This window comes from Oncorhynchus masou, chromosome 15 (genome assembly GCF_036934945.1).
Source record: "Oncorhynchus masou masou isolate Uvic2021 chromosome 15, UVic_Omas_1.1, whole genome shotgun sequence".
Lineage (NCBI taxonomy): Eukaryota > Metazoa > Chordata > Actinopteri > Salmoniformes > Salmonidae > Oncorhynchus > Oncorhynchus masou.
The window spans coordinates 72,507,422-72,529,774 of record NC_088226.1 but is presented as its reverse complement, the minus strand read 5'-3'; the positions used below and the strand labels follow the sequence as shown (position 1 = coordinate 72,529,774).

The 22,353-nt window shown below is 52.1% G+C and overlaps 1 protein-coding gene across 1 annotated transcript; it reads right to left on the bottom strand.

The window, feature by feature from the left end:
* Nucleotides 1–3,316: 3,316 nt before the first annotated feature.
* On the bottom strand, nucleotides 3,317–22,019 carry aagab (alpha and gamma adaptin binding protein). The gene is made up of 10 exons (XM_064990197.1): nucleotides 21,825–22,019; nucleotides 21,330–21,520; nucleotides 18,007–18,103; nucleotides 17,449–17,538; nucleotides 15,515–15,598; nucleotides 10,807–10,892; nucleotides 10,396–10,495; nucleotides 6,094–6,198; nucleotides 4,127–4,176; nucleotides 3,317–3,878 (listed from the first exon to the last, which is right to left on the bottom strand). The coding sequence occupies exons 1-10, from the start codon at nucleotides 21,931–21,933 to the stop codon at nucleotides 3,801–3,803; spliced, it is 990 nt and encodes a 329-aa protein (XP_064846269.1). The 5' UTR covers nucleotides 21,934–22,019; the 3' UTR covers nucleotides 3,317–3,800.
* Between the last annotated feature and the right edge of the window lie 334 nt (nucleotides 22,020–22,353).

Below are 22,353 nucleotides of genomic sequence, written 5' to 3'. Positions count from 1 at the left end.
TGTTCCAAACCTCTCCTCTCCCCCTCAGCTGTTCCAAACCTCTCCCCCCCTTCGGCCGTTCCAAACCCCCCCCTTCGGCCGTTCCAAACCCCCCTTCGGCCGTTCCAAACCCCCCCCCCTTCGGCCGTTCCAAACCTCTCTCCTCCCCCTCGGCCGTTCCAAACCTCTCTCCCCCTCAGCCGTTCCAAACCTCTCTCCCCCCTCAGCTGTTCCAAACCTCTCCTCTCCCCCTCAGCTGTTCCAAACCTCTCCTCTCCCCCTCAGCTGTTCCAAACCTCTCCTCTCCCCCCTTAGCTGTTCCAAACCTCTCCTCTCCCCCTCAGCTGTTCCAAACCTCTCCTCTCCCCCCTCAGCTGTTCCAAACCTCTCCTCTCCCCCTCAGCTGTTCCAAACCTCTCCTCTCCCCCTCGGCTGTTCCAAACCTCTCCTCTCCCCCTCGGCTGTTCCAAACCTCTCCCCCCCTTCGGCCGTTCCAAACCCCCCCCCCCCTTCGGCCGTTCCAAACCCCCCCCTTCGGCCGTTCCAAACCTCTCTCCTCCCCCTCGGCCGTTCCAAACCTCTCTCCCCCTCGGCCGTTCCAAACCTCTCTCCCCCTCGGCTGTTCCAAACCTCTCTCCCCCTCAGCTGTTCCAAACCTCTCTCCCCCTCAGCTGTTCCAAACCTCTCCTCTCCCCCTCAGCTGTTCCAAACCTCTCCTCTCCCCCTCAGCTGTTCCAAACCTCTCCTCTCCCCCCCTCAGCTGTTCCAAACCTCTCTCCCCCCTCGGCTGTTCCAAACCTCTCTCCTCCCCCTCGGCCGTTCCAAACCTCTCTCCTCCCCCTCGGCCGTTCCAAACCTCTCTCCCCCCTCGGCCGTTCCAAACCTCTCTCCCCCCTCGGCTGTTCCAAACCTCTCTCCCCCTCAGCTGTTCCAAACCTCTCTCCCCCTCAGCTGTTCCAAACCTCTCCTCTCCCCCTCAGCTGTTCCAAACCTCTCTCCCCCTCAGCCGTTCCAAACCTCTCTCCCCCCTCAGCTGTTCCAAACCTCTCTCCCCCTCAGCTGTTCCAAACCTCTCTCCCCCCCTCAGCCGTTCCAAACCTCTCCTCTCCCCCTCAGCTGTTCCAAACCTCTCCTCTCCCCCTCAGCTGTTCCAAACCTCTCTCCCCCCTCAGCCGTTCCAAACCTCTCCTCTCCCCCTCAGCTGTTCCAAACCTCTCCTCTCCCCCTCAGCTGTTCCAAACCTCTCCTCTCCCCCTCAGCTGTTCCAAACCTCTCCTCTCCCCCTCAGCTGTTCCAAACCTCTCTCCCCCCCCTCAGCTGTTCCAAACCTCTCTCCCCCTCAGCTGTTCCAAACCTCTCTCCCCCTCAGCCGTTCCAAACCTCTCTCCCCCCTCAGCTGTTCCAAACCTCTCTCCCCCCTCAGCCGTTCCAAACCTCTCTCCCCCTCAGCTGTTCCAAACCTCTCTCCCCCCCCCTCAGCTGTTCCAAACCCTCTCCCCCCTCAGCTGTTCCAAACCTCTCTCCCCCCTCAGCTGTTCCAAACCTCTCTCCCCCCTCAGCTGTTCCAAACCTCTCTCCCCCCTCAGCTGTTCCAAACCTCTCCTCTCCCCCTCAGCTGTTCCAAACCTCTCCTCTCCCCCTCAGCTGTTCCAAACCTCTCTCCCCCCTCAGCTGTTCCAAACCTCTCTCCCCCTCAGCTGTTCCAAACCTCTCTCCCCCTCAGCTGTTCCAAACCTCTCTCCCCCCCTCAGCTGTTCCAAACCTCTCTCCCCCTCAGCTGTTCCAAACCTCTCTCCCCCTCAGCTGTTCCAAACCTCTCTCCCCCTCAGCTGTTCCAAACCTCTCTCCCCCTCAGCTGTTCCAAACCCTCTCCCCCCTCAGCTGTTCCAAACCTCTCTCCCCCCCTCAGCTGTTCCAAACCTCTCCCCCTCAGCTGTTCCAAACCTCTCCCCCCCTCAGCTGTTCCAAACCTCTCTCCCCCTCAGCTGTTCCAAACCTCTCTCCCCCCTCAGCCGTTCCAAACCTCTCTCCCCCCTCAGCTGTTCCAAACCTCTCTCCCCCTCAGCTGTTCCAAACCTCTCTCCCCCCTCAGCTGTTCCAAACCTCTCTCCCCCCTCAGCTGTTCCATGTGATCTATTCCAGAGCTGACACCTAATGCAACTTGTCAACTAATTTAAAGAACAACATTGTGAAATGTCTTTCCCAGAGGAAAAGGTTTGGTAGTTATCTTTAACGTCGTCCCTCGTCATGACCGGACAACACAGACTCGTACAGGAGAAGAAGGACGATGGATCAGTTCAATCAGCCTTCACATCACTCATCATGGCATTTATCCATTTTTATATTGATAAAAGGGTGTTCGTTTTGTTTGAGATAATATTATATATATATATATATAATATTAACGGTTTAAAAATTGTGGTTTTAAATTGTGTAAAGTTGTATTTTCTGTATTGTTCCTCATTTGCAAATGAGACTTAGGTCTCAATGTTTTTTGTATTTTTACCAGGGGAAAACACATGAACACCAAACATCCTAATTAAACATCCATGGAACAGCCAGTCTTCTCAGTCTCTTCCTGAACCTGGGCAGACTGGACACCCCACAGCGTTTACTAGCCTGGGCCCAGATGTTTGTCCGGACTTGCCAGCTCCTTCAGTATGGTCATTGGGTTGGGAAGATGGCACTAAACAGATCTGGGAACCAAGCTAGCTTTTTGATAGTGTCACAAAATAAACAAATAAATGTGGAAGAGACAAACTAATAATTGATAATATGACGATAAGCACTCCCCTCTCTTCAACCTGGCCAGAGTCCCAGTCTCTACTCCATCGTCCACAGTTCCTGAGTTGGGAGCAGACCAGGCGTATATTCATTAGTCTAACAACGTAGAGAAACATTTTACAACGTGAAATGTTTTGCAACAAAAAATAAAAAAGTTCCTATTGTTCTGTTTGCTTCCTAGTGAATAAAACCCCAGGAAGGGGAGGACTGGAGACAGGAAGGGGAGGACTGGAGACAGGAAGGGGAGGAGCCCCAGGAAGGGGAGGACTGGAGACAGGAAGGGGAGGACTGGAGACAGGAAGGGGAGGACTGGAGACAGGAAGGAGAGGACTGGAGACAGGAAGGAGAGGACTGGAGACAGGAAGGAGAGGACTGGAGACAGGAAGGAGAGGACAGGAAGGGGAGGAGCCCCAGGAAGGGGAGGACTGGGGACAGGAAGGGGAGGAGCCCCAGGAAGGAGAGGACTGGGGACAGGAAGGGGAGGGCTGGGGACAGGAAGGGGAGGGCTGGGGACAGGAAGTAGAGGAGCCCCAGGAAGGGGAGGGCTGGGGACTGGAAGGGGAGGGCTGGGGACAGGAAGGGGAGGGCTGGGGACAGGAAGGGGAGGAGCCCCAGGAAGGGGAGGGCTGGGGACAGGAAGGGGAGGAGCCCCAGGAAGGAGAGGACTGGGGACAGGAAGGAGAGGACAGGAAGGGGAGGAGCCCCAGGAAGGAGAGGACTGGGGACAGGAAGGGGAGGGCTGGGGACAGGAAGGGGAGGACTGGGGACAGGAAGTAGAGGAGCCCCAGGAAGGGGAGGGCTGGGGACAGGAAGCGGAGGAGCCCCAGGAAGGGGAGGGCTGGGGACAGGAAGGGGAGGACTGGGGACAGGAAGGGGAGGAGCCCCAGGAAGGGGAGGACTGGGGACAGGAAGTAGAGGAGCCCCAGGAAGGGGAGGGCTGGGGACAGGAAGTAGAGGAGCCCCAGGAAGGGGAGGGCTGGGGACAGGAAGGGGAGGGCTGGGGACAGGAAGGAAGAGCGTGACTCCTCAGTCTCCCTTTAACTCTCCTCCCCTGACGACAGGCCTTCTATCTCATCCTGGTCTCCTCCGATGGCCGTCCAAAACGCCTTGGCAACCTGCAGAGCAAGTAATCAGGTTTCAGGCATTTGGCAGATGACAAGAGGACATTCACACCCATTACAGGGTTTATTAGTCCTGGTCCTCCCCCAGGACAGGATGAGGAAACACAAAATCGACACAGATGACCAGAGGACATTTACAGTTTGACACTGACAGTCAGAAGAACCAGGTATGAATATAATTCGATAAAAATATAAAATGGGGTTTAACATTTTTAAAATGGTGTGTTTAGGGGTGAAGCTACCTTCTCGGCATGAAGTTTCCTCTGGTCAGGAGGTAACCATGAAGCTTTATCTGTAGAGAGAAAAACAGACCGTCAACGTCGCATGACATTGTTCTGTAATATACAGAGGTTGTCAATGACAACCAAGGCCGGGATCCAATCAGAAAACCGCTCTAAAGCACGCTGGATCCAATCAGAAACCTCTAAAGCACACTCTACATTTAAGATAATTTACAATTGAGCCAACATCTGCCAGTAGTGCACTGTGTAGGGAATAGGGTGCCAGTAGTGCACTGTGTAGGGAATAGGGTGCCAGTAGTGCACTGTGTAGGGAATAGGGTGCCAGTAGTGCACTATATAGGGAATAGGGTGCCAGTAGTGCACTGTGTAGGGAATAGGGTGCCAGTAGTGCACTGTGTAGGGAATAGGGTGCCAAGTAGTGCACTGTGTAGGGAACAGGGTGCCAATAGTGCACTGTGTAGGGAATAGGGTGCCAGTAGTGCACTGTGTAGGGAATAGAGTGCCAGTAGTGCACTGTGTAGGGAATAGGGTGCCAGTAGTGCACTGTGTAGGGAATAGGGTGCCTAGTGCACTGTGTAGGGAATAGGGTGCCAGTAGTGCACTGTGTAGGGAATAGGGTGCCAGTAGTGCACTGTGTAGGGAATAGGGTGCCAGTAGTGCACTGTGTAGGGAATAGTGTGCCAGTAGTGCACTGTGTAGGGAATAGGGTGCCAGTAGTGCACTGTGTAGGGAATAGGGTGCCAGTAATGCACTGTGGAGGGAATAGGGTGCCAGTAGTGCACTGTGTAGGGAACAGGGTGCCAGTAGTGCACTGTGGAGGGAATAGGGTGCCAGTAGTGCACTGTGTAGGGAACAGGGTGCCAGTAGTGCACTGTGTAGGGAATAGGGTGCCAGTAGTGTACTATCTAGGGAATAGGGTGCCAGTAGTGCACTGTGTAGGGAACAGGGTGCCAGTAATGCACTGTGGAGGGAATAGGGTGCCAGTAGTGCACTGTGTAGGGAACAGGGTGCCAGTAGTGCACTGTGGAGGGAATAGGGTGCCAGTAGTGCACTGTGTAGGGAACAGGGTGCCAGTAGTGCACTGTGTAGGGAACAGGGTGCCAGTAGTGCACTGTGTAGGGAATAGGGTGTCAGTAGTGTACTATCTAGGGAATAGGGTGCCAGTAGTGCACTGTGTAGGGAATAGGGTGCCAGTAGTGCACTATTTGGGAATAGGGTGCCAGTAGTGCACTGTGTAGGGAACAGGGTGCCAGTAGTGCACTGTGTAGGGAACAGGGTGCCAGTAGTGCACTGTGTAGGGAACAGGGTGCCAGTAGTGCACTGTGTAGGGAATAGGGTGCCAGTAGTGCACTATGTAGGGAATAGGGTGCCAGTAGTGCACTATTTGGGAATAGGGTGCCAGTAGTGCACTGTGTAGGGAACAGGGTGCCAGTAGTGCACTGTGTAGGGAACAGGGTGCCAGTAGTGCACTGTGTAGGGAACAAGGTGCCAGTAGTGCACTGTGTAGGGAATAGGGTGCCAGTAGTGCACTGTGTAGGGAATAGGGTGCCAGTAGTGCACTGTGTAGGGAATAGGGTGCCAGTAGTGCACTGTGTAGGGAACAGGGTGCCAGTAGTGCACTGTGTAGGGAACAGGGTGCCAGTAGTGCACTGTGTAGGGAACAGGGTGCCAGTAGTGCACTGTGTAGGGAATAGGGTGCCAGTAGTGCACTATGTAGGGAATAGAGTGCCAGTAGTGCACTATTTGGGAATAGGGTGCCAGTAGTGCACTGTGTAGGGAACAGGGTGCCAGTAGTGCACTGTGTAGGGAACAGGGTGCCAGTAGTGCACTGTGTAGGGAACAAGGTGCCAGTAGTGCACTGTGTAGGGAATAGGGTGCCAGTAGTGCACTGTGTAGGGAATAGGGTGCCAGTAGTGCACTGTATAGGGAACAGGGTGCCAGTAGTGCACAGCGTCTCTGCCAGGTACCTTTCATCTCCTTCAGTTTGGTGAAGAGGCGTTCAAAGTTCTCCACGTCTGCGTCCCCAGCCGTCAGATTCGCCAGCTCCTGGATGTCCAAGTCAAGCATGGGATCTACAGGCAGGAAACACGTACTGAAGACCCTCTGCGAACAGCTGGTGAAGCTTGGCGCTCGGGTTCGATTCCCGCTTGTGCCCTTCCCATAAGAGAAATGTATGCATGCATGACTACGTAAGTCGCTTGGGATAAAACGTCGGCTAAAATGGGATTATCCTTATCAATATGCTTCAGATTCCATACATTTAATTGTTTAAAAATGGCCACTCGTCTTTATACTCAGAATCTATCATCCACTAACCACCAGTCCACTAACCACCACCGACAGTCCACTAACCACCACCGACAGTCCACTAACCACCACCGACAGTCCACTAACCACCACCACCAACAGTCCACAACCACTCCACTAACCACCACCAGTCCACTAACCACCACCACTCCACAACCACCACTCCACTAACCACCACCACTCCACTAACCACCACCACTCCACTAACCACCACAACCACCACTCCACTAACCACCGCCACTCCACTAACCACCGCCACTCCACTAACCACCGCCAGTCCACTAACCACCACCAACAGTCCACAACCACCACTCCACTAACCACCACCACTCCACTAACCACCGCCACTCCACTAACCACCGCCAGTCCACTAACCACCGCCAGTCCACCACCGCCGCCGCCAGTCCACTAACCACCGCCACCACCAGTCCACTAACCACCACCACCAACAGTCCACTAACCACCGCCACCACCAACAGTCCACTAACCACCACCACCACCGCCAGTCCACTAACCGCCGCCACCAGTCCACTAACCACCGCCGCCGCCAGTCCACTAACCGCCGCCACCAGTCCACTAACCACCGCCGCCGACAGTCCACTAACCACCGCCGCCGACAGTCCACTAACCACCGCCGCCGACAGTCCACTAACCACCGCCGCCGACAGTCCACTAACCACCGCCGCCGACAGTCCACTAACCACCGCCGCCGACAGTCCACTAACCACCGCCGCCGACAGTCCACTAACCACCGCCGCCGACAGTCCACTAACCACCGCCGCCGACAGTCCACTAACCAACACCGCCGACACTCAAACTAACCACCACCAGTCCACTAACCACCACCGCCGCCGACAGTCCACTAACAACCACCGCCAACAGTCCACTAACCACCACCAGTCCACTAACCAACACCGCCGACAGTCCACTAACAACCACCGCCAACAGTCCACTAACCACCGCCAACAGTCCACTAACCACCGCCAGTCCACTAACCACCGCCAGTCCACTAACCACCGCCAGTCCACTAACCACCGCCAGTCCACTAACCACCGCCAGTCCACTAACCACCGCCAGTCCACTAACCACCGCCAGTCCACTAACCGCCGCCAGTCCACTAACCGCCGCCAGTCCACTAACCGCCGCCAGTCCACTAACCGCCGCCAGTCCACTAACCGCCGCCAGTCCACTAACCGCCGCCAGTCCACTAACCGCCGCCAACAGTCCACTAACCACCGCCGCCAACAGTCCACTAACCACCGCCGCCAACAGTCCACTAACCACCGCCGCCAACAGTCCACTAACCACCACCACCACCGCCGCCGCCAGTCCACTAACCACCGCCACCACCAGTCCACTAACCACCACCACCAACAGTCCACTAACCACCGCCACCACCAACAGTCCACTAACCACCGCCACCACCGCCAGTCCACTAACCACCGCCGCCGCCAGTCCACTAACCACCGCCGCCAACAGTCCACTAACCACCGCCGCCAACAGTCCACTAACCACCGCCGCCAACAGTCCACTAACCACCGCCGCCAACAGTCCACTAACCACCGCCGCCAACAGTCCACTAACCACCGCCGCCAACAGTCCACTAACCACCGCCGCCGCCAGTCCACTAACCACCGCCGCCGCCAGTCCACTAACCACCGCCGCCGCCAGTCCACTAACCACCGCCGCCGCCAGTCCACTAACCACCGCCGCCGCCAGTCCACTAACCACCGCCGCCGCCAGTCCACTAACCACCGCCGCCAACAGTCCACTAACCACCACCAGTCCACTAACCACCACCACCAACAGTCCACTAACCACCGCCAGTCCACTAACCACCACCGCCAACAGTCCACTAACCACCGCCAGTCCACTAACCACCGCCGCCAACAGTCCACTAACCACCGCCGCCACCAGTCCACTAACCACCGCCGCCACCAGTCCACTAACCACCGCCGCCAACAGTCCACTAACCACCACCAGTCCACTAACCACCACCACCAACAGTCCACTAACTAACCACCACCACCAACAGTCCACTAACCACCGCCGCCACCAGTCCACTAACCACCACCAGTCCACTAACCACCACCGCCGACAGTCCACTAACCACCACCAGTCCACTAACCACCACCACCAACAGTCCACTAACCTCCACCAGTCCACTAACCACCACCACCAACAGTCCACTAACCACCGCCAGTCCACTAACCACCGCCGCCAACAGTCCACTAACCACCGCCGCCACCAGTCCACTAACTACCGCCGCCACCAGTCCACTAACCACCGCCGCCACCAGTCCACTAACCACCGCCGCCGACAGTCCACTAACTAACCACCGCCGCCGACAGTCCACTAACTAACCACCGCCGCCGACAGTCCACTAACCACCGCCGCCGACAGTCCACTAACCACCGCCGCCGACAGTCCACTAACCACCGCCGCCGACAGTCCACTAACCACCGCCGCCGACAGTCCACTAACCGCCACCAGTCCACTAACCGCCACCAGTCCACTAACCGCCACCAGTCCACTAACCGCCGCCGACAGTCCACTAACCGCCGCCGCCGACAGTCCACTAACCGCCGCCGCCGACAGTCCACTAACCGCCGCCGCCGACAGTCCACTAACAACCGCCGCCGACAGTCCACTAACCGCCGCCAGTCCACTAACCGCCGCCGCCGCCAGTCCACTAACCGCCGCCGCCGCCAGTCCACTAACCGCCGCCGCCGCCAGTCCACTAACCGCCGCCGCCGCCAGTCCACTAACCGCCGCCGCCGCCAGTCCACTAACCGCCGCCGCCGCCAGTCCACTAACCGCCGCCGCCGCCAGTCCACTAACCGCCGCCGCCGCCAGTCCACTAACCGCCGACAGTCCACTAACCACCGCCGCCAACAGTCAACCAACCCCCGCCGACAGTCCACTAACCACCGGCGCCAGTCCACTAACCACCGCCGCCAACAGTCCACTAACCACCGCCGCCAACAGTCAACCAACCCCCGCCGACAGTCAACCAACCCCCGCCGACAGTCAACCAACCCCCGCCGCCAGTCAACCAACCCCCGCCGACAGTCAACCAACCCCCGCCGCCAGTCAACCAACCCCCGCCGCCAGTCAACCAACCCCCGCCGCCAGTCAACCAACCCCCGCCGCCAGTCAACCAACCCCCGCCGCCAGTCAACCAACCCCCGCCGCCAGTCAACCAACCCCCCGCCGCCAGTCAACCAACCCCCAGCCGCCAGTCAACCAACCCCGCCGCCAGTCAACCAACCCCGCCGCCAGTCAACCAACCCCGCCGCCAGTCAACCAACCCCCGCCGCCAGTCAACCAACCCCCGCCGCCAGTCAACCAACCCCCGCCGCCAGTCAACCAACCACCGCCGCCAGTCCACCACCGCCGCCAGTCCACCAACCAACCCCCGCTGACAGTCCACCAACCAACCCCCGCCGACAGTCCACTAACCACCGCCAGTCCACTAACCCCCGCCGCCAAGTCAACCAACCCCGCCGCCAAGTCAACCAACCCCGCCGACAGTCAACCAACCCCCGCCGACAGTCAACCAACCCCGCCGACAGTCAACCAACCCCGCCGACAGTCAACCAACCCCGCCGACAGTCAACCAACCCCGCCGACAGTCAACCAACCCCGCCGACAGTCAACCAACCCCGCCGACAGTCAACCAACCCCGCCGACAGTCAACCAACCCCGCCGACAGTCAACCAACCCCCGCCGACAGTCAACCAACCCCCGCCGACAGTCAACCAACCCCCGCCGACAGTCAACCAACCCCCGCCGACAGTCAACCAACCCCCGCCGACAGTCAACCAACCCCCGCCGACCGCCGATATGGGTTTTTAGAGACAAAGTTTAGCTTCCTCTCCCTCAGCTATCTCCAGATGAACGCACCAACTGTAAGTCTCTCTGGAAAACAGCGTCTCCTAAAATGTAACCAGTTCACTCACCTACTATGGTGTCAACCTCTGTGTCTGGGTTGTCGCGGTTGGGTTCAGTCCTGTGAGACTCCCCACTGTCTACTACTCCCTCTACTGGCAGACTGGAGGACTGACAACACAAACAAGTCAGGATTCAGCACCAATGCAAACCTGTGGGTCTATGTAATATAATAAATATACAATTAATTAAAGTGGGAAAAAAAATGGGTTTGTCAATCTTAGAATATTCACACCATTGTAAAAATACAACAATGACTATGGCGAAATGTTTTGCCAGAAATGTGTAGTTAATTGAAGAAGACGGGCTTGATGATTGGTTGACATGTTGAATCAGGTGTGCTCGTTGGAACAGGCCAAATGGATGAAACGGCTGGGGGTCCCTGAGGAAAGGTTAGATAAAGGCTGCTTTGGTTCACTGACCGGTGGGGCTGTATCCTGCCTGGGCCGTGGGTTGTTATGTCTGGAGGCCACCAAGCTGCTCATAAGACCAAAGCCCCCACTGTGTTCTGAGAGAGAGACAGAGTGACAGAGAGTGACAGAGAGAGAGACAGTGACAGAGAGAGAGACAGTGACAGAGAGAGAGAGAGAGAGAGAGAGAGAGACAGAGAGAGAGAGAGAGAGACAGAGAGAGACAGAGAGAGACAGAGAGAGACAGAGAGAGACAGAGAGAGACAGAGAGAGACAGAGAAATCAGACCAAAACCATTTTGGTATATCAAAATCAAACAATCGCAGCATGTTCTTTTTGACTCATTCAGCAGTTTTTACCCGATTCAAGTACAATACAAATATAAATTTCTATTCCTAAAACTTGAAAATGATGTCGTGGCTTCCTGTTGACGAGACATTTTGATAAATAGCCCAATGTCAAACAGGTTTTAACATGTGCAAATCAATAACCAATATGAAGAAACAGTTTAAGATATATTTTAAACAAACATAAAATGCACACACATATACAAAAGTATGTGGACACCCCTTCAAATGAGTGGATTTGGCTATTTCAGCCACGGCCGTTGCTGACAGGTATATAAAAATCAAGCACACGGCCATGCAATCTCCATAGACAAACATTGGCAGTAGAATGGCCCTTACTGAAGAGCTCAGTGACTTTCAACGTGGCATCGTCATAGAATACCACCTTTCCAACAAGTCAGTTCGTCAAATTTCTGCCCGCAGGGCAACTGTAAGTGCTGTTATTGTGAAGTGGAAACGTCGAGGAGAAACAACGGCTTGTCCGCAAAGTGGAGGGCCACACAAGCTCACAGAACGGGAATTCCCGAGTGCTGACGTGCAATGTAACAATAGTCTGTCCTCGGTTGCAACCCTCACGACTGAGTTCCAAACTGACTCTGGAAGCAACGTCAGCACAATAACTGTTCATCAAGAGCTTCCTGAAATGGGTTTCCATGGCCGAGCAGCCGCACACAAACCTAAGATCACCATGCCAAGCGTCGGCTGGATTGGTGTAAAACTCGCCGCCATTGGACTCTGGAGCAGTGGGTTGGCCTTCTCTGGAGTGATGAATCACACTTCACCATCTGGCAGAAAAAAAAATCTGGGTTTGGCGGATGCCAGGAGAACTCTCTCATATAAATCCACAAGCGCTCTATGATCCTTACACCTGCGAACAGTCTAGTTTGTATTTTATTAGTAAGTTGGGGAGGATCCTGGTGAGATTAAGACGAAGGGAACACCAGCCACCTCTTGCCTCCGTTCTCAAAACAAATGTCATTAGTCACATGCGCCGAATACAACGGGCGTAGACCTCACAGTGGAATTACAGGCTCTAACCAGTCCGTCTGTTAGACCAGAGTCTCCATAGTGTCTGTTAGACTAGAGTCTCCATAGTGTCTGTTAGACTAGAGTCTCCATAGTGTCTGTTAGACTAGAGTCTCCATAGTGTCTGCTAGACTAGAGTCTCCATAGTGTCTGTTAGACCAGTCTCTCCATAGTGTCTGTTAGACCAGTCTCCATAGTGTCTGTTAGACTAGAGTCTCCATAGTGTCTGTTAGACTAGAGTCTCCATAGTGTCTGCTAGACCAGTCTCCATAGTGTCTGTTAGACCAGAGTCTCCATAGTGTCTGTTAGACCAGAGTCTCCATAGTGTCTGTTAGACCAGAGTCTCCATAGTGTCTGTTAGACCAGAGTCTCCATAGTGTCTGTTAGACCAGAGTCTCCATAGTGTCTGTTAGACCAGAGTCTCCATAGTGTCTGTTAGACCAGAGTCTCCATAGTGTCTGTTAGACCAGAGTCTCCATAGTGTCTGTTAGACCAGAGTCTCCATAGTGTCTGTTAGACTAGAGTCTCCATAGTGTCTGTTAGACCAGAGTCTCCATAGTGTCTGTTAGAGCAGAGTCTCCATAGTGTCTGTTAGACCAGAGTCTCCATAGTGTCTGTTAGACCAGAGTCTCCATAGTGTCTGTTAGACCAGAGTCTCCATAGTGTCTGTTAGACCAGAGTCTCCATAGTGTCTGTTAGACTAGAGTCTCCATAGTGTCTGCTAGACCAGTCTCCATAGTGTCTGTTAGACCAGAGTCTCCATAGTGTCTGTTAGACTAGAGTCTCCATAGTGTCTGCTAGACCAGTCTCCATAGTGTCTGTTAGACCAGAGTCTCCATAGTGTCTGTTAGACCAGAGTCTCCATAGTGTCTGTTAGACTAGAGTCTCCATAGTGTCTGTTAGACCAGAGTCTCCATAGTGTCTGTTAGACCAGAGTCTCCATAGTGTCTGTTAGACCAGAGTCTCCATAGTGTCTGCTAGACCAGTCTCCATAGTGTCTGTTAGACCAGAGTCTCCATAGTGTCTGTTAGACTAGAGTCTCCATAGTGTCTGCTAGACCAGTCTCCATAGTGTCTGTTAGACCAGTCTCCATAGTGTCTGTTAGACCAGAGTCTCCATAGTGTCTGTTAGACCAGAGTCTCCATAGTGTCTGTTAGACCAGAGTCTCCATAGTGTCTGCTAGACCAGTCTCCATAGTGTCTGTTAGACTAGAGTCTCCATAGTGTCTGTTAGACCAGAGTCTCCATAGTGTCTGTTAGACCAGAGTCTCCATAGTGTCTGTTAGACCAGAGTCTCCATAGTGTCTGTTAGACCAGAGTCTCCATAGTGTCTGTTAGACCAGAGTCTCCATAGTGTCTGCTAGACCAGAGTCTCCATAGTGTCTGTTAGACTAGAGTCTCCATAGTGTCTGTTAGACCAGAGTCTCCATAGAGTCTGTTAGACCAGTCTCCATAGTGTCTGTTAGACTAGAGTCTCCATAGTGTCTGTTAGACTAGAGTCTCCATAGTGTCTGTTAGACTAGAGTCTCCATAGTGTCTGTTAGACTAGAGTCTCCATAGTGTCTGTTAGACTAGAGTCTCCATAGTGTCTGCTAGACTAGAGTCTCCATAGTGTCTGCTAGACCAGAGTCTCCATAGTGTCTGCTAGACCAGAGTCTCCATAGTGTCTGCTAGACCAGAGTCTCCATAGTGTCTGTTAGAGCAGAGTCTCCATAGTGTCTGTTAGAGCAGAGTCTCCATAGTGTCTGTTAGACCAGAGTCTCCATAGTGTCTGTTAGACCAGAGTCTCCATAGTGTCTGTACAGCAGTCTGTATGTTAGACTAGAGTCTCCATAGTGTCTGTTAGACCAGAGTCTCCATAGTGTCTGCTAGACCAGTCTCCATAGTGTCTGTTAGACCAGAGTCTCCATAGTGTCTGTTAGACCAGAGTCTCCATAGTGTCTGTTAGACCAGAGTCTCCATAGTGTCTGTTAGACTAGAGTCTCCATAGTGTCTGCTAGACCAGAGTCTCCATAGTGTCTGTTAGACTAGAGTCTCCATAGTGTCTGCTAGACCAGAGTCTCCATAGTGTCTGTTAGACTAGAGTCTCCATAGTGTCTGTTAGACCAGAGTCTCCATAGTGTCTGTTAGAGCAGAGTCTCCATAGTGTCTGTTAGAGCAGAGTCTCCATAGTGTCTGTTAGACCAGAGTCTCCATAGTGTCTGTTAGACCAGAGTCTCCATAGTGTCTGTTAGACCAGAGTCTCCATAGTGTCTGTTAGACTAGAGTCTCCATAGTGTCTGTTAGACTAGAGTCTCCATAGTGTCTGCTAGACCAGTCTCCATAGTGTCTGTTAGACCAGAGTCTCCATAGTGTCTGTTAGACTAGAGTCTCCATAGTGTCTGTTAGACTAGAGTCTCCATAGTGTCTGCTAGACTAGAGTCTCCATAGTGTCTGCTAGACCAGTCTCCATAGTGTCTGCTAGACCAGAGTCTCCATAGTGTCTGTTAGACTAGAGTCTCCATAGTGTCTGTTAGACTAGAGTCTCCATAGTGTCTGCTAGACTAGAGTCTCCATAGTGTCTGCTAGACCAGTCTCCATAGTGTCTGTTAGACCAGAGTCTCCATAGTGTCTGTTAGACCAGAGTCTCCATAGTGTCTGTTAGACCAGAGTCTCCATAGTGTCTGTTAGACCAGAGTCTCCATAGTGTCTGTTAGACCAGAGTCTCCATAGTGTCTGTTAGACCAGAGTCTCCATAGTGTCTGTTAGACCAGAGTCTCCATAGTGTCTGTTAGACCAGAGTCTCCATAGTGTCTGTTAGACCAGAGTCTCCATAGTGTCTGTTAGACCAGAGTCTCCATAGTGTCTGTTAGACTAGAGTCTCCATAGTGTCTGTTAGACTAGAGTCTCCATAGTGTCTGTTAGACCAGAGTCTCCATAGTGTCTGTTAGACCAGAGTCTCCATAGTGTCTGTTAGACCAGAGTCTCCATAGTGTCTGTTAGACCAGAGTCTCCATAGTGTCTGTTAGACCAGAGTCTCCATAGTGTCTCTCTCTCTCCCCAGCAGCACCAGTCTGAAGCAAAGCTTCATATCGCCGCTGAGGAGATGACACTAAGTCTGCATAGGAGTGACAGTTAGTCCATCAACCTCCGCTTCACCAAACCACACCTGCTAGGGAAAGATTGTGGTCTGGCTGGTCTACTGTGTTGTCGTGGTTACAATTCAATCCCTACTGTCCACCTCCCCATCTGTTCAGTAGAATATATAAATATAATATATACATATATATATTTTAAATACCATAAAAATGTAATTTCAAAAACATGACATAAAGACAATATAAAAATAAGATTGCGTAACCATCTCACCATCCTTCATCTCCACACTGGACCACACGTTGGCGTTGAGAGCCTGGACAATCCTCTTCACTCCTGTAGACTCTGGGAAGTCATCTGGTAGGAATTACAGAGACAGACAGACAGACAGACAGACGGTAAACTGACCGAGTCTGATCTGAAAACCTCCAGCTGTGGCCTTCCACTGATTCATGTAATGCCCTTTTCCACGGTTTGTTCCGTTACAGCCTTATTCTGTTATTAAATCTCTTTTTCCCCCCTCAATCTACACACAACACCCCCATAATGACCTCACAACACCCCCATAATGACCTCACAACACCCCCATAATGACCTCACAACACCCCCATAATGACCTCACAACACCCCCATAATGACCTCACAACACCCCATAATGACCACACAACACCCCATAATGACCTCACAACACCCCCATAATGACATCATAATACCCCATAATGACCTCACAACACCCCCATAATGACCTCACAACACCCCCATAATGACATCATAATACCCCATAATGACCTCACAACACCCCCATAATGACCTCACAACACCCCCATAATGACCTCACAATACCCCCATAATGACATCATAATACCCCCATAATGACATCATAATACCCCATAATGACATCACAACACCCCCATAATGACCTCACAATACCCCCATAATGACCTCACAACACCCCATAATGACCTCACAACACCCCCATAATGACATCATAATACCCCATAATGACCTCACAACACCCCCATAATGACCTCACAATACCCCCATAATGACCTCACAACACCCCCATAATGACCTCACAACACCCCCATAATGACCTCACAACACCCCCATAATGACCTCACAACACCCCCATAATGACCTCACAACACCCCCATAATGACAAAGGGAAAACAGGTTTTTAGAATTGTTGCATATTTATTAACAAATAAAAAACAGAAATACTTTATTTACATAAGTATTCAGACCCTTTGCTATGAGACTCGAAATTGAGCTCAGGTGCATCCTGTTTCTATTGATCATCCTTGAGATGTTTCTACAACTTGATTGGAGTCTACCTGTGGTAAATTCAATTGATTGGACATGATTTGGAAAGGCACACACCTGTCTATATAAGGTCCCACAGTTGACAGTGCCTGTCAGAACAAAAACCAAGCCATGAGGTCGAAGGAATTGTCTGTAGAGCTCCGAGACAATTCGGTGTCGAGGCACAGATCTGGGGAAGGGTACCAAAACATTTTGCAGCATTGAAGGTCCCCAAGAACGCAGCGGCCTCCATCATTCTTAAATGGAAGACGTTTGCAACCACCAAGACTCTTCCTAGAGCTGACCGCATGGCCAAACTGAGCAATTGGGGGAGAAGAGCCTTGGTCGGGGAGTTTGCCAAAAGGCACCTAAAGACTCTCAGATCATCAGAAACAAGCGTCACGTCTGGAGGAAACATGGCACCATCCCAACAGTGAAGCATGGTGGTGGCAGCATCATGCTGTGTAGATGTTTTTCTGCTGCAGGGACTGGGAGACTCCCGAACGGACTCAGGAGAGACGAAGGTCGAGGACTGTACGTCCTCCGCCAAGCCCCGCGGCTTCTTGACACAACTCAACCCGGAAGCCAGCCACACCAATGTGTCGGAGGAAACACCGTACACCTGGTGACTGAGCCCGGCCCGCCACAGAAGTCGCTAGAGCGCGATGGGACAACGACATCCCTGCCAGGCCAAACCCTCTCGTAACCCGGACGACGCTGGGCCAATTGTGGTGCCACTTCATGGGACTCCTAGCCACGGCAGTCAGCGACACAGCCTGGATTCGAACCAGGATCTGTAGCGACACAGCTAGCACCGCTGCGCCACTCGGGAGGCAGTATCATGGGCAGGTCAGCCTCACAATTCTGCTACTTGAAAAACAGCACACAAGAACTGTCTCTCTTACCTTCCTCATCTGGCAGGTCTTCAGGGCTGAGTTCTACCAACTCAAAGGCGTGTGCTAAACACCACTGATGTGCCTCATGTCTACTGACACCTGTAGAAGAGATTTTGTTGTTGTTGTATAGTTCAATTTTGGAACAAGTTTCTCCCTCACACACACACACACACACACACACACACACACCGTAATTCACACACACTGGTACACACACACACACACCGTAATTCGCACACACTGGTACACACACACACCGTAATTCGCACACACTGGTACACACACACACACACCGTAATTCGCACACACTGGTACACACACACACACACACACCGTAATTCGCACACACTGGTACACACACACACACACCGTAATTCGCACACATTGGTACACACACACCGTAATTCGCACACACTGGTACACACACACCGTAATTCGCACACACTGGTACTCACACTGGTACACACACCGTAATTCGCACACACTGGTACACACACACCGTAATTCGCACACACTGGTACACACACTGGTACTCACACACACACACACAGGTTGTGTAACACTCACCGTTTTCACACACGCGGTCACAGACCAGGATGAGCACCTCTGGAGCCAAGTCTTCCACCACAGACATCCAGGGAGACAGTCGCTCCAGCCCATCCTTCTGTCGGACCCCAGAGAGACAAGGCTTACCTGGGGTGTGTTCATTAGTTGCACACTGTTGCAAAACCTTTCAGACTTTTTTTTGCAAAGCTTTTTGCAATGGAAAATGCTTTGCAAAAACAAAAAAAATGAGAGCTTCCATTGGACAAATTTGGTTCAGTTTGGTTCCCAGCCAATACACCTGTGATTTACTAAAGCATAGACATACCCGGGTCTGTCTTTGGCTCTCTCAATTAATATCTTTCCTACACTTGTTGGGTCCTCCCTTCTCACCACCTTCTCAAAATGCACTGAAGGTCTGAGGGGACGGGGGTTGAGTAGGTAGGAGGCAAGGACACGAGGAATCACCGATTGAGATGCAGCCTGCTGTACCCAACCCCACCGATATACAGAGCCTTCGGCAAGTATTCAGACCCCTTGACCTTTTCCACATTTTGCTACGTTACAGCCTTATTCTAAAATGGACAAAACATATTATAATTCTTTTAAATACAGCGATCTACACACACAACTATAACCATAATCACAAAGCGAAAACAGGTTTAGAAATGTTTGCAAATGTATTATAAATAAAAAACTAAAATAACTTATTTGCTTAAGTATTCAGACCATTTGCTATGAGACTCCACATTGAGGTCAAAGGAATTGTCTGTAGAGCTCCGAGACAGGGTTGTGTCGAGGCACAGTTCTGGGGAAGAGCACCAGACACAGTTCTGAGGAAGGGTACCAAACACAGTTCTGGGCAAGGGCACCAACCACAGTTCTGGGGAAGGGCACCAGACACAGTTCTGGGGAAGGGCACCAGACACAGTTCTGGGGAAGGGCACCAGACACAGTTCTGGGGAAGGGCACCAGACACAGTTCTGGGGAAGGGCACCAGACACAGTTCTGGGGAAGGGCACCAGACACAGTTCTGGGGAAGGGTACCAACACAGTTCTGGGGAAGGGCACCAGACACAGTTCTGGGGAAGGGTACCAACACAGTTCTGGGGAAGGGCACCAGACACAGTTCTGGGGAAGGGTACCAACACAGTTCTGGGGAAGGGCACCAGACACAGTTCTGGGGAAGGGTACCAACACAGTTCTGGGGAAGAGCACCAGACACAGTTCTGGGGAAGGGTACCAACACAGTTCTGGGGAAGGGCACCAGACACAGTTCTGGGGAAGGGCACCAGACACAGTTCTGGGGAAGGGCACCAGACACAGTTCTGGGGAAGGGCACCAACCACAGTTCTGGGGAAGGGCACCAACACAGTTCTGGGGAAGGGCACCAGACACAGTTCTGGGGAAGGGCACCAGACACAGTTCTGGGGAAGGGTACCAGACACAGTTCTGGGGAAGAGCACCAACACAGTTCTGGGGAAGGGCACCAACACAGTTCTGGGGAAGGGCACCAACACAGTTCTGGGGAAGGGCACCAGACACAGTTCTGGGGAAGGGCACCAACACAGTTCTGGGGAAGGGCACCAACACAGTTCTGGGGAAGGGCACCAGACACAGTTCTGGGGAAGGGCACCAGACACAGTTCTGGGGAAGGGCACCAGACACAGTTCTGGGGAAGGGCACCAGACACAGTTCTGGGGAAGGGCACCAGACACAGTTCTGGGAAGGGCACCAGACACAGTTCTGGGGAAGGGCACCAGACACAGTTTTGGGGAAGGGCACCAGACACAGTTTTGGGGAAGGGCACCAGACACAGTTCTGGGGAAGGGCACCAGACACAGTTCTGGGGAAGGGCACCAGACACAGTTCTGGGGAAGGGCACCAGACACAGTTCTGGGGAAGGGCACCAGACACAGTTCTGGGGAAGGGCACCAGACACAGTTCTGGGGAAGGGCACCAGACACAGTTCTGGGGAAGGGCACCAGACACAGTTCTGGGGAAGGGCACCAACCACAGTTCTGGGGAAGGGCACCAACCACAGTTCTGGGGAAGGGCACCAACCACAGTTCTGGGGAAGGGCACCAGACACAGTTCTGGGGAAGGGCACCAACACAGTTCTGCAGCAGAACTCCATCATTCTAAAATGGAAGAAGTTTGGAACCACCAAGACTCCTTCTAGAGCTAGCCGCCTGGCCAAACTGAGCAATTGGGGTAGCAGGGCCTTGGTCAGGGAGGTGACCAAAAACCCAAAGGTCACTCTGACAGAGCTCTGGAGTTCCTCTGTGTAGATGGGAGAACCTTCCAGAAGGACAGCCATCTCTGCAGCACTCCACCAATCAGGCCTTTAAGGTAGAGTGGCCAGACGGAAGCCACTCCTCAGTAAAAGGCACATTACAGACCGTTTGGAGTTTGCCAAAAGGCACCTAGAGACTCTCAGACCATGAGAAAAAAGATTCTCTGGTCTGATGAAACCAAGATTGAACTCTTTGGACTGAATGCCAAGCATCACATCTGGAGGAAAACTGGTACCATCCCTATGGTAAAGCATGGTGGTGGCAGCATCAAGTTGTGGGGATGTTTTTCAGCAGCAGGGACTGGGAGACTAGTCAGGATCGAAGCAAAAGTGAGCGGAGCAAAGTACAGAGATCCTTGATGAAAACCTGCTCCAGAGCGATCAGGTCCTCAGACTTGGGGGAACGTTCGACGACCATAAACACACAGCCAAGGTAATGCAGGACTGGCTTCGGGACAAGTCTCTGAATGTCCTTGAGTGGCCCAACTAGAGCCCAGACTTGAACCCAATCAAACATCTCTGGAGAGACCTGAAAATACCTGTGCAGAGACGCTCCCCATCCAACCTGACAGAACTTGGAGAGGATCTGCAGAGAAGAAGAGGAGAAACTCCCCAGATACAGGTGTGTCAAGCTTGTAGCATCATATCCAAGAAGACTCCAGGCTGTAATCACTGCCAACGGTGCTTCAACAAAGTACTGAGTAAAGGGTCTGAATACTTATGCTAATGTCATATTTCAGTAGTTTTTTTTCAGTCTTTTTTAAATTCATTTGCAAAAATGTCTAAAAACCTGTTTTTGCTTGTCATTTTGGGTTACTGTGTGTAGACTTGAGGGCGGGGAAACAATTTAATCAATTTTAAAATTAGGTTCGTAACATAACAAAATGTGGAAAAAGTGAAGGGGTCTGAATGCACTGCGCACGCACGCGCACACACACACACACACACACACACACACACACACACACACACACACACACACACACACACACACACACACACACACACACACACACACACACACACACACACACACACACACACAACTTACCACTGTGCTGTCAAAGTAAGCAATGAAAGCCTGCATGGACTGGGCTATCTCCGAGGTCATCTGGTAGGTACTGGGCACCACACAGAGGCTAACGTCTGCTGTGTAATACTTGTTGTTGATAGTCCATGGGTACCACACTACCGTATCCTCCTGCTTGGACGGCTCTGGCAACGATGTGGTGCCTAGAATCTCTGAAAAAAACCCAGACATTTTTCAATGTTTCCCAGTCACACAAGCTGTAACGTTATTCCCATATTTAGCTTCAGTCAGCAAAGTGGCTGGTAGCTCTAGTGCTGGCTGGCTACATTACTTAGCAACTAGTTACAGTAGCTAACTTCACTACATATTCACAATGTAAGTAATGAACCGCTTCTATGAACAATAATACATGTTTGTGTGTTTCTATTTAGGCAGCCTGTTAGAGTGATCTTGCGCTTTATTAAAGCTAGCTAACGTTAGCTAGTTAGGCCATTTTGCTACCCTGCATCTACTTACGTTTTATCAAATCTTGTTCATTAAAGCCAATGTCACAGCTCGTAATGAGGACGGATGGAACAGTGGTCGCTGTGTCTTCTTGTTCTTCGTAATCTTCAGACGCGGACATATTTGAAGCGTTTCTTGCTGTAAAAAGATGACAAAACTAGTTAGCACAACAAACCTTCCTAGTCAGTATGACCTTTCAACTCAAACCGTATTATCACTTCCGGTGCAAAAGGTACAATCACGGTTGCTAATAGTTACGTCAGACACAAAGTCAACGTTTGCTCTATCGAAAAAATTCGTGAAAACTCAAATTTGCTTTTTTTGGTCTTAATTTAATGTTAGGGTTAGGCATAAGGTTAGCAGTGTGGTTTATATTAGGGTTAGACTTAAAATAAGATTTTAAGAAGATAAATTGAAAATAGGCGGGGTTTATCCATAATTACGGCTTTGTGGTAACGAGTGACGACCAACAATCACATTCCACCGCGAAATGAGAAAAAAAACATGGATTCTACTTCTGATTTATGTGCTATCTATTTAA

Bases quoted from the DNA above. Each gene is read 5' to 3' on its own strand.
- aagab (XM_064990197.1), bottom strand. From the start codon at position 21,933: ATGTCCGCGTCTGAAGATTACGAAGAACAAGAAGACACAGCGACCACT. The intron at 17,539-18,006 runs GTGAGTGTTACA...TCTCTTCTACAG, and splicing joins TGACCGCGTGTGTGAAAACG to GTGTCAGTAGACATGAGGCA. The intron at 10,893-15,514 runs GTGAGATGGTTA...TCTCTCTCTCAG, and splicing joins CAGTGTGGAGATGAAGGATG to AACACAGTGGGGGCTTTGGT.